This window comes from Schistocerca nitens, chromosome 8 (assembly GCF_023898315.1).
Source record: "Schistocerca nitens isolate TAMUIC-IGC-003100 chromosome 8, iqSchNite1.1, whole genome shotgun sequence".
Taxonomy (NCBI): domain Eukaryota; kingdom Metazoa; phylum Arthropoda; class Insecta; order Orthoptera; family Acrididae; genus Schistocerca; species Schistocerca nitens.
The window spans coordinates 84,966,474-84,979,656 of NC_064621.1; the positions used below are offsets into that span (position 1 = coordinate 84,966,474).

The window sequence follows — 13,183 nt, forward strand, 5'->3', positions numbered from 1 at the left end:
TTTCATGTAAAATTCAAAATTTACTTCAGTTAAGAAGCAATGAAGAGAGAAGAAGTTAACAACTGAAAATGTTTCAACACTTTTACTGGCCAATTTCTCTGTATTAATGAGTGTAATCTTACTTTTGCGCACTGTGTTCCAGTCATTAGAGGGAATCTTCGTGCATTTGCTGTTATCATCTTGTTTATGTATCCCAATTTCCCATACAATCCATATTTCTGTTCATCAATAGGTCGCAAAGTACCATTTTTCATCATTGCTTTGTAGATCTGTAATCAATAATACTCAAAGGATGTAATTACAAAATGACTGAAATGAAATTGAAAAGTAACAACTGTGAGAAACTGAGAATGACACACAAATGCAACAAGGAAGAAATTTAATCTTCATACTTACACGTTAGATAATGTATAATTGCAATCTACTAAACATGGTTCATGGTTGCTTCACGTTACATATTCACCAGTCCTTTCAAGATCTTCAGATCAGGACAAATCAGTCAAGCCTACTAACAGTAAAATTCTAAATGGAAACTCAAACAAGAATGAAAAAAATGGGAAGTGGGCAAGATGTGTGAGTTGTGGTGTAATTGTCCTATTGAATTGTATTTTATAGTATTTTTACTGGTCCTGTTGTCTACAAAAGCACTTATGCAGAAGATATTGGACAAGGCAACTTAAATGTATACAGGTGGAAGTGATTTCTATGCACACATATTTAAAATTACAAATAATACACTCCATACATTCATAAAGATAATGGATGTTTTTTTTTTTTTTTTCAATATTATGAAAAGGAAAGTTGCTACTCACCATATAGCGGATATGCTGAGTCGCAGACAGGCACAACAAAAAAACTGTCACAAATGAAGCTTTCAGCCATTAAGGCCTTTGTCAACAATAGCGACAGACACACACGCGCGCGCGCGCGCACACACACGCATGCACGCACACACACACACACACACACACACACACACACTCATGCAAAAGAAACTCACACACGTGACTGCAGTCTCAGGAAACTGGTTTTAGTTGCCTGAGACTGTAGAGAGAGTGTGTGTGTGTGTGTGTGTGTGTGTGTGTGTGTGTGTCAACTGTTGCTGACAAAGGCCTTAATGGCTGAAAGCTTTATTTGTGACAGTCTTTTTGTTGTACCTATCTGCGACTCAGGATGTCCGCTATATGGTGAGAGAATACACAAATTTGTTACATTCCATCCTGGATTTTCCAATGGGTGGTTTTTAAATTTACGAGCTTTCAGGATGTGTCTTTACAGTGATCTCAGTAGTAGAATGTAAATTATGATGATATGAACTTATGGACAACACAACACCCAGTCCATGAGCAAAGAAAATCTCCAGTCCAGCGAGGAATAATGGAAATTTTGGATGGAGTATATGTAAAATGTATCTCTTATTCTCTGTTCCTCTTGTGATGCAGCTGCTGACACATGTGTATTCCTGCTCTTGCCTCACCTGACCCCTCCTTGCCTTGTGACTTCCCTGGCCCCTCCCCACATCCATCAGCCCGGGCAATGGCTCTCTAATAATCCGTGAAGCCGTGGCCGCAGTAGTGTGCATTTGATGGTCTGTGTGTGAATAGGTGTCCTTCCTCCCAAAAGAAGAGCCATAGCTAAAAATACGGTGTCCTGTTATATGTGACTAAGCACCACACCTCAGCCTGCTGGAAGGGAGTGGCTGACTTAACTATGTACAGTACACTTCATACATTTATATAATTTAGGAGTAAACAAGATCACCCACCAAATAATTGCATGACAAGAAGGTATGAACTTGGAAGGGGTGACAGGAAAGAGGAGGGGGAAACTGTTGGGTGATGGTAGAGTGTAGTTAGTTAGCAGAGATTGAAACTCTAAGGATTACAGAAGCAAGGATGTATTGCAAGTATAACTCCCATCTTCTGTAGTTCAGAAAAGCTGGTGCTGGGGGAAACAATACTGATGGCATGGGTTGTGAAGCAGCCACTGAACTTGGGCATTTTGTGGACAACTGCATCTTCCACCACTGGATCGTCAACTTTGTTTTTGGCCACAATTTGGCAGTGACCACTTATCAGTGACCATTTATTTGTTGGACAGTTGGTTAGCGATCATGTCCACATATAATACAAAGCACAAATTTAAGCAGGAATGCTATATGACGTGGCTGTTTTCACGGGTTTTCTGCTTCTGATGGGATAGAACAAGCCTGTGACTGGACTGAAATAGTATGTGCTGATTTTCTAGGTCTTGCACTTTGGTCTTCCAGAGGGATGTGACCCCTGTGGCAAGGGGATGGAAGTGGGAGTGGCCTGGCAATGGACCAGGAATTTCTTTAGGGAGAGGTTTAGGGAAAGAAGTAGAATTTGGAAAAGTCACCCAAAACCCCATGTTAGGGGAGACTTACTGGATGGTATGAGAAGGAAAGACTTTTTCTCCTTTCTGGTAAGTCTTCCCTGACCTGGGATTCTGGGTGCTTTTCCAAACTCTACCCCTCTTCCTAAACCTCACCATTCCTTTTTCTTCGCCCATCTTCCTTCCCCTTCAACCATTCTGCCAGAAGAAGGAGCCATTGGCTCTGAAAGCTGGCATATGTAATACCTTGTGTACGTATGTCCTCCTGCCACTGCTTGGTGAGTAGATTTTTTAGTGCATGGTTAGATATTTGGGGATGTAGATAAGTCTGTTACTGGTACCTTTCTTTTGCTCTTCCTTACCTGCATGCTGTGAGGGTGCATTATTTTTCTCATCTGACCAATATTGTTTTTGTTTTATGCATACTTATTGATTTAGTTCCTAGTGCTGTAATGGCTGCAACTATTTCTTGCTGTTTCAGTGGAAGGCTAGTAGCAAAGCAATGCAGAAGCCAGAGGCAGCTGGTGGCCACAGTACGCTGGCATGCTGTTTGCAGCAGCAAGGCTGTTTGTGTCGGCAATCCTGGGCATGTCACAACTGCAGACCAGGCAGCTGCTGTCAACACACACTGCAGCACCCGATCATGTGCCGACAGGTGGCACAGCTGCTGCACCATGGCATCCATCTGTATCTACATGAGTCATAATAAAGAACTCGCCTTGTCACTATTATTTCAGTGAAGCCTCCAGTGGCAGGCATCTTTGCCTTGACCCCTAACTGCCGCCCATCCTGGTGCCGTAAGTAGCCCACAACTCCCATGTCTACTTCAATGTGGATTTACATCTGCATTTACAGGTGCTAGCTGTGCTTTCATCAACAATCACTGCCTGGATACAAACACTAGTCATTGATCCACACTGTTGCACGTGATTTTACAAAAGTAGGTGGTTGCAGAGCCAATGCATTTTCATCTGAGAGTATGGGATATACTGGGTGACCATGCTTTCCAGTCCCATTCTCTCCTCTGCTCCATACTGAATATTGTTTGGAGCAATTCACACACATGGATGGAGCCATACACGAAGAATTTTCTTTGTCGACAGCCAAACCACATCTGCACTTTAGATCCCATTTTAGTGTGCCCAAAACATCGACATTTACATGACAACATGGTTAACGTGTATAAGGCCAGCTTTCAGGTGAACAAAACTTTCAGCAGTGTACAGTACTTGGATGGTTTATTTATTTATTCTTTTTATAATGCTCTTGATCTGTCACATCTTCACTTTTCCATTCATGTTGTAATTCCTTGAAACACGGATGCATTATGTCCCTGTAGCTTGAGATGTAACACATTATTTTAGGGCAAATGATTGGTTATACACTCAATCCTTTTAAATGGTAAAAGATAATTATGATATTTAATAAACATTTTTTATTAGTAGTTAAGTTTCAGACAGCATATTGTTGGAGAAATGTTTTATTGTTATGTGTAAATACATGGGCACAACTTATCTGCAAGACAGGGTAACAAGTTTAGCTTGTCCACCTGCTGTGGGGTACTTGTTCTTAGATGTCACAGCTTGGAGGTGTGTTATAGCCATGGAAGAATGGCACTCATGATAACAATGGTGACATAGTAGAAGCAAGCAGAAAAGAAGTTACATAAACGGTCATTTGGTCTTACATCCTTGGTTGTTTTGTTTGCCAAAACATATTCTCATTGTACAAGATATCTGTTCCCAAATATTTGTGATATGGATGTAATATACATATTTGATGACAATTAACTCAATGTATAAAGATATATAAATGGATTGGTGTTGAAAGAAGAAATATTGTTGGTCAATACATAAAATCAGAAGGATTTCTTTCAGCCTCTAACCCTGAAAACACTGCAAATGAGATGAAGTCCACTAGCAAGAGCAGAAGCATGGTTATCTGGATTTTATTAGCTGGTCTGGATACTAGTTAATTTTATGAAATAGGTGACCATGAAGAACATATTACTCAGTAAATGGAGTAAATCCAAAATTGATAAACTAATACTCCATTTTGGCTCAGTGCCATAAATGGACTAATGAAACACACGTGTCGTCCACGTAACGGAAAAAGCCACATGGTATGGATAAACTCCTTGACTTCCTTACACATCTAAACTCTATACACCCCAACATCAAATTCACTATGGAGACTGAAACGGAGGGTAAATTACCTTTCCTTGATGTCTTGGTCAAGAGAAGGGCTGACGGCACCCTAGGTCATGGGGTGTATCAGAAGACAACGCACACTGATCTGTATTTGCACGCAGACAGCTGCCACCACCCTTCACAGAGGAAAGGGGTACTTAAAACTCTAGTACACAGGGTGCGCACTATCTCTGATGCAGAGAGTCTACCCCAGGAATTGGAAGATCTGAGAACTGTATTTCGAAAAAATGGGTACTCAGCGTGGCAGATTCAACGTGCTCTCCGCCCAACCACTACAGCACAACCTGTGGAGATGGATGAAATCACGAGGGAGGAGGTAGGCACTGCGTTTATTCCATATGCAGGCGCACTCTCGGGGAAAATCGCCCGCATTTTGAAGAAACACCGGGTCGGAACTGTGTTTTGTCCTCCGAATAAAACTCGTGCACTGGTGGGGAGCGCCGAAGATGACCTCGGTTTGAGGAAGGCTGGCGTGTACCAGATTCCGTGTCAACGTGGCAAGTTGTATATCGGTCAGACGATGCGTACCGTTGAGGATCGATGCCGTGAACACTAGATGCACACCTGACTGATGTATCCGAGCAAGTCGGTGGTCGCTGAACATTGTTTGTCGGAAAATCACGCTATGGAGTATGAACGCACGAGGATTCTGGTACAGACGTCAAGATACTGGGACAGCGTTGTTAGAGAGGTCATTGAAATTTGCACCAATGATGACCTCATAAACCGTGACTGTGGCTATAATCTTACCAATGCTTGGGAACCAGCGATTGGGTTAATTGAGGGTAAATCGAGCAAACGTATAGTTGTGACGACCACGGCGGACAGAGCCGTCACACCGACGTCATCTCAGACACCGTCGCAATCTGTTCCACCGCGCGACCGTGCCGCGGGGCGCAGACAGCGGAGGGAGTGTGCCGCGGGTGGAGGGTATTTAATTGGCCGCCGCCGCGACCGAACCCAGTTCCCCCTGAGCAGCCATAGCGTACGGATCTCCGTACCGGCACGTTCACAGGAGCTGAGTCCGTCAGTTCACCTGATGATGGCGACACGTATGATCGCCGAAATATTGTGCCCGTTGGACGCTGTAGACCGGCAGTACACCCGTAGATACTTGGTTAATTAATTAACAGTTATTTTTGATTAGAACAAAGGACTCGAACCTGGAAGAATTTTGATCAGTCCACAAATCGGAAGAGAAATGACTGCAGGTCATACAATCTCTGACAGTCATCACAGTTTCATTACGATGCATCAGTAGCAGCCTGCTGTGCATCTTCACCACAACCCATCGCCACACTTCTGGCGACACACTCGAGTCAGCCAATGAGGTGCAAACAGTAATAGTTCACAACAACAAGCCCCTACACAACTAAATGAGCTCTATCTGTGGTAAAGGATTTGTTTTTCTATTACTTTGATTGTTGTTGTGTAACTCAACTTTGAGCAATTTAGCAATGAGTTCAGTCTTCTTATTAGAAGTATATTGCATAATGCACTGTATTCCTGTGGTTACACATAGCATGGAGGAAAATTTACAGGAAATATTTAAAAAAGAGTGCAAGAACTAATTAGCCAGTCTACCACAGAGTTAAAAATGAATTATAAAATGAGCTTAAAACCTCTAGTGATGAATTAAAAATGAATTGAACAGTAACATTCTGGTCTGAGCTGCCAGAGATAGCGGTCATGTGCACATGAGGTATGCTTCTTTGTATGGACGTGTGTGTGTTTTCTTTTCTGAAGAAGTCTTTGGCCGAAAGTTAAATGTGGCTGTCTGCAACTCAGTGAACTGTGAATTGTGTTTGTTTTCATCTCATGACGTACACTGCAATTCATTTGATTTGCATACAGGAGACATAAAAAATTTATAATACTGTTACAATGATTTTTACACTAATAAGTAACAGTACTAAAAAAATAATAACATTATAAGGATATTTCTTGCAATATGTAATACGCTGTATCCAGATCAAATTTCTAGTTGGTCCTATGTGAATTAATCCACTGAGTAATAACATTTCAATGTCAGTCCCTCATATAGCTTTCTTTTAAGTGGACCTAATATCATCTGCATTAACATATTGTCTTTTAATTTATTACAAATTTTCATTTCCATGTACTGAGGTCCCTGGGCATACAGTCTGACATGGTAGGTGGGGAGCATAGAATTTTCTTTGATTCTAGTATCACATGTATGGACAAAAGGGTTTCCCTCAAATAATTAATGTCTGGTGTACAAAAACTATAATAATCTCATAAATGCACAGGATTGGCAGAGTTAATATTTTAAGTTTTCTAAAGAATGGATGACATGGTTCTTTATGATTTGCAGTGCACATATTTTGAATGATTTTTTTCTGTATTTTTTACAATCCGCACTATGTTCGTCAGTTAAGCCAAGAAACAATACCATACATAATAATGGATTCAAAGTAGCTTGTATATGCTACTTTTCATGTGTCCATGTCAGTTGCAGTTGATAATATTTGCACTGCAAATGCAAAGTTGCTCTGCTTGTTTGCTAGGTATTCAATGTGTGCCTGCCAGCTCATATATTTATCTACATTTAAACCTAAGAATTTGACTGAGCCAACTTCTTCTATATCTTGGCTGTTGTGAACAATCTTAATCTGATCACATTTTGAGTGTTTGGTTTTGAATTGCATCATGTGAATCTTAGATACGTTTAGATTCAATCCATTTAGCTGAAACCAAGTTTCTAAGCTACTGTGGGTACTGATCACAGATTTGGGAATTTTTTCCAACTCCTGATCTTCAACCAAGACAGAGGCATCAGTGTCATCTTTATGGTGAGTAGCAATCAATCCTTTTCCTAATAGTGTTGAACTGTGCAATAAGATAGATAATAGTAATACTAAGACTTCGGAATTACAGACAGCTATAACTACTATAAAATGGGAGTTACATAATGTAATAAATTAATTTGAGTGCTATGCCAAAAATCGAGTTGTATTGTGTATAGAAGTCTATTTAAAATCCTTGTATTTTTGTTATTCAATTTAAAAAATAACTTATTGAGGCACTTACAGCCTCCTGAATGTCTTTCTTCTTCTGCCCACCTTCACGTAAGGATGCATTTCCTTATTATTTATGCATATATAATAAATAACAGTAGCAATCAGATGCATTTAAAGGTTTATTTTATGGTAGTCAAATAGAGATCCTGTTACTAACAATATGCCCAGAATTTATCTCTGTTGCAATTTTTAATTACCCTGGGAAGTGATTATTTTTGTGATATTTTGATTTACATGCAATTATATGCAGATTTGCATTCTATACAAGCTGAACCTTGCAGTCTAAATTTATTATCATGAAGTCTGATCAACCTTTTTTGTGTAATGCAAACCATTTTGTCTCATTACACTTCATATTATCACAGTCCACCATTACCAAGCTTATCTGCTCCCCCACAATTATTCTGAACCTGACCATTGTAAACTCAGTTAATGGAAGAATTTTGTTTTCACCATCAAGCACAAATCTTTCTTTGCTATGCTCCTGCTGTGGTCCTATTGATGTATCCAAGCTCCAAACAATTTATTTCCAGAGGAATTAACTAAATCCATTACTTTTCAATCACATTTCTTCCTTTATTTTAAATGGGATATATTATGTTGGCTGCTTGGTAACAGGATGCAGGCAAACACCAAGGAAGAAATCAATTGGAGTGAATACATAGGGACATTGTACAATTAAAAAATCGGATAATTATAAAATTATTTTATAGTTGCAGAGTACATCACACTGTAAGAGAACACGCAAGTATTACACTGTCTATTTTTTCCTTCCCTGAACATAAAGTGATTTCATATGTAATCTGTACTCATTCAAAACAGGTTCTGCTTGGTGGATTCAGTTTTGAAAAAAATTGCAATAGTAGATATGTGGTGTCACCGCCAGACACCACACTTGCTAGGTGGTAGCTTAAATCAGCCGCGGTCCATTAGTACATGTCGGACCCGCGTGTTGCCACTGAGTGATCGCAGACCGAGCGCCACCACACGGCAGGTCTCGAGAGACTGACTAGCACTCGCCCTAGTTGTACGGGCGACATTGCTAGCGACTACACGTACGAAGCCTTTCTCTCATTTGCCGAGAGACAGTTAGAATAGCCTTCAGCTAAGTTAATGGCTACGACCTAGCAAGGCGCCATTTGTACCATTGCATGTATCTCAAGATAGTCTCACTTGTATCATCAAGAATGCTGTATACCAAAGGACGATATAAAAGTTAAGTGTTCTAGTAGCTACGTTCTTTTCTTTATCACATTCATTACGAATCCTGTTCCAGACTTCGCGCCAGTCGGCGTGTGTGTACGTGTGCCCTCTCGGCTACCCGTCACTGTGGACTGGCTGCCTTGTCAGTCCACTACATTGGCGACGAGGATGGGATCCGAACCCACGCGTGCAAAGCATATTGGATTTTGCCGGTCCATTCTGGAATGCTCGATGGTTGGTTGTGGTCGATTCTTTCAGTAATTTTCCTTTTGTTGTCCGGATGTCTTCCACGACGTCATCTGCCACCATACAAGCGTTATCTGCTATTTTTTGCGTTGAAGGTCTTCCGCAGACTATTGTTTCCGACAATGGCCCACAATTCATGTCCGCAGAATTTCAGTCATTCTGCAAGGCCAATGGTATTCAACATCTGACATCCGCGCCGTTTTCACCTCAGTCAAACGGTGCCGCTGAACGATTGGTCCGGACTTTCAAGTCACAGATGTTGAAGTTGAAAGAGTCGCATTCTCGGGAGGACGCATTGTTGCTCTTTTTGTCCTCGTATCGCTCTCAGCCCCGCGATGGTCGCTCGCTGGCTGAGTTGCTCCACGGTCGTCCTCATCGAACCTTGATGTCTTTGCTACATCCGCCGCATCAGGTTCCTGTGCAGCGGCAGACTCCTGCTTTTGCTCCTGGCGACGTTGTCTTCTATCGCAACTATCGCGGTTCACGGCGTTGGCTCGCAGGGCGCATTCTTCGCTGCCTCGGCCGCGCGATGTATTTGGTTTTGGGTGCCTCTGGTGAGGTGCGTCGGCATCTCAATCAGCTGCACCTCTTTCGTCGCCTGGGTTCTGCCGCTCCCCATCTGCTTTCAGCGACGGTGCCGTCCGGTCAGTGCCCTGGGGACCCATCTACTGGCTCGCCTCATCCCCAGGTGTTACCGACGATGCCTTCCCTTTTGCCCCATGGCGACGCGCCGCTGCCGCCGCCGCCTGTTCTCCCGCCGGCGCCGCCCGCAGTGGTCGCTTCGCTGCAGCCGCCCAGCACCTCCCTGGGTTGCGCGCCGCCGATCGCTTCCCGTGACCAGCTGTCCTCCGCCATGGAACTCTTGCCCGCTCCGGCCCAGATGTCGTCATCGCGTGTTGGATCCCCCGACGCAATGGAGGTCGACCCTTCGGCCCCTCCTGTCTCATTACGGGCGCATACACCGCATGTTGACGTGCACCCTGGACTAGGTTTTCAAGCGTTTCCTAGCTCCCCTCGGACCGAATGGCAGGGTGCGGGTGGCACAGCCTCGCCTGTTGTTAGGCTCCCCACCTCGTCGCATACGTCAACATGGGGTCCTCCCCACGGCGGGCGGAAGCCTTATCACACGTCCGTTCGCCGATTTGCGGGGGAGGAATGTGGTGTCACCGCCAGACACCACACTTGCTAGGTGGTAGCTTAAATCGGCCGCGGTCCATTAGTACATGTCGGACCCGCGTGTCGCCACTGAGTGATCGCAGACCGAGCACCACCACACGGCAGGTCTCGAGAGACTGACTAGCACTCGCCCTAGTTGTACGGACGACATTGCTAGCAACTACACGTACGAAGCCTTTCTCTCATTTGCCGAGAGACAGTTAGAATAGCCTTCAGCTAAGTTAATGGCTACGACCTAGCAAGGCGCCATTTGTACCATTGCATGTATCTCAAGATAGTCTCACTTGTATCATCAAGAATGCTGTATACCAAAGGACGATATAAAAGTTAAGTGTTCTAGTAGCAATGTTCTTTTCTTTATCACATTCATTACGAATCCTGTTCCAGACTTCGCGCCAGTCGGCGTGTGTGAAGGTGTGCCCTCTCGGCAACCCGTCACTGTGGACTGGCTGCCTTGTCAGTCCACTACAAGATAACTTTAACAATAGTGAGTATTTTAGTTATGCAAAATGGCTGACTTCCTGTTGTGAGCATGTGTAATGGGGTTTTGTTGTTTTATCCTAGTACTGAAGAACACTCGTGTTTGGCAAATTTAATCATGTCTGTGCTGATACTAAACTTGATTAAGTGATACCACATACGTGATTTTAGTCATTTTGCATGTTATGGTGATGACTAGGAAGTTATCTAAAATGGAACCTGAAACTTTACATGGAATAAAATTTAGTGCAAATGAGAGTGAATATGCTCAAGCTGCTGTACATGATGCAGCCAATTCAGTTTGTGAGACTGAATCAGTGGATGAGAGCAAAGTAATTAATTCTATGGATAGGCCAACAAACACACATATACCAGATACAATTTTCTGCCATGTGGCATCTCAAATGTCAACTCTGTGTAATGAAATGTCTACTAAAAGTGACATGTGAAGTTCGAATAATGATATGTCAGCCATAGATAATCAGTTATCAACAGAAATTTGTAATGACATTTCAACTAAACATGAAGAGTTGTGGAATGAAATTTCTTGTCAAATAATGAGCTTAAGAGCACAGTCTCAAGTTTAACTTAACAGCAAAATGTTATGAAGGCCGATATGACAAATTTGTCTTTACAATGCAGATTATTAATTACAGAAGTCATTGCACTGAATGATTCATAGAAGGTCCTCCCCGACACAATGAAACCATTGTTTGATGAAAAATTATGGATTGTGGAGTCTGTTCACAAGCTAGATTTAAAGGTAGAGAATTTCACTGCAGAGCATGTGCCTAAGATTAAACTCCAATTTGACACACAAGGAGAATGTTTTGAGAAAGACTATACTGAGTGGAATAGAAAGATTGAAGTCAGCATTGTTGCATTGTGTACAACAGATGGTTAATGAGGTGTTATTGTAGGGAGAAACTTCAGGAGAACCATTAATATGGAGTTAAATCAAATTAAAACAGCACTGGAAGTGACAAGAAAACATTGCTTCACAAGTCATTGACGTCCAACAAGAACTAATATCAGTTGGATAGGAAGTAACTACCTCCAACTGTCCCCCCCACCCCTGTTGTTACAGTAGAAGATGATGATAATAGTCCTGGGGTATATGAGAGAAGATATGGCAATTATTTAACCCTCTATGGATGAGCTCAACATATGTGTAATGCTTACAATACATTGCTGTATCTACATAGCACGAAGCATTTTCTTGCAGTCACCATGCGTAGCAGATTCATAACATTTCAGAGTAAAAGTGTAGGAAGTTGTACTGTACTTCGAGAATTTCTTCAACTACTTGAACAGTGGAATCTTTGGAGTACTATGGATAGGTGTATTTCAGCTGTTGATTCTTATTATTACTGATCTTGAAACACTTAAGTTATCAACTTTAAATAAATATTACATGATGGAGGTAATTTTAGGTATATATCAATAAAAAAAAATGATTATCATAACCATTAATCTTAGAATTTGTGAGCCTATTTTTGAAACATTACAAATTTGTCAATTAAGGAATTTGCAAGAAAACTGTTCTTTTTCTAGATAATGAATCCTGCAGTATTTTATGGAAGGAATTGTGCGGATCCAGAAGAGAATGACGACTCTTGCATGAGTGCCTCCTCTAGTGAAACCACTAAGTATGGTGAACAGATTGGATAAGAAGGCCAAAGAAAGGCTTGAAGTTGACTGTCCATCAATTATTCTTCTCTCCAACGAGTTTATGGGAGGAATGGATCTTTTAGATTCACTAATTGTGTTATACAGAATCAACATCAGATCAAAGAAGGACTACCATTAGCTATTTTTTTTTCACTTCCTTGATATGATGGTAGTAAATGCATGGCAACTGCACGTTGGTGTACCCAGAAATTAGGTGAGGCCACTTTTGTCAGTTTCAAGGTGAAATGGCTGATGGCCGGTGCAAAATGGACAAGGGCATAAGTGGGTGAAAGAGGAAAGACCTTCTTCAAGTGTAGATACTAAATATGCAAAGAAGAAGAAAATATGGCATGAATCAAAGCCAATTCCCCAAATCTTTGTTTATCAGGACAATGTTGGACATTGGTCAGTTGTGTCTGAGGAGAGAAGCAGGTGCAAGATGCCAAACTGCAAAGGAAGTCTATCAGTTAGAAACCAGAAGTATAATGCTAATTTGTGCATTGACAACAAATTGAACTGTTTTCTGGACTTTCATGAATAACAAGAACTATGAAGGTCAAAACCTTCAAATTATTAAATATAAACGAGGGTTGGAACTTAAATAGTGGCAACTATTTATTCACAACTGAAACAAAAGAGTTACATGTTTGCACCTGTTACTATCCTTCAAAGTAGTCACCAGTGTTGTGTAGAACCCATTTTCATATTATTGTTACATTTCATCCTGGATTTTCCATTGTTTGACTTTTGGTGCACACACACACACACACACACACACACACACACACACACACACACACA

At 41.7% G+C, this 13,183-nt stretch overlaps 1 protein-coding gene across 1 annotated transcript in view; it reads right to left on the reverse strand.

Moving 5' to 3' along the window:
* The window catches only part of LOC126199400 (tubulin polyglutamylase ttll6-like), a gene marked incomplete at its 5' end in the record, with an annotated part of 426,833 nt that overhangs the window by 87,873 nt on the left and 325,777 nt on the right, over positions 1-13,183 (reverse strand). Inside the window, one exon of the mRNA XM_049936319.1 lies at positions 123-269. Within this exon, the coding sequence (XP_049792276.1) occupies positions 123-269 (147 nt within the window). The remainder of the gene's footprint in view (positions 1-122; positions 270-13,183) is intronic.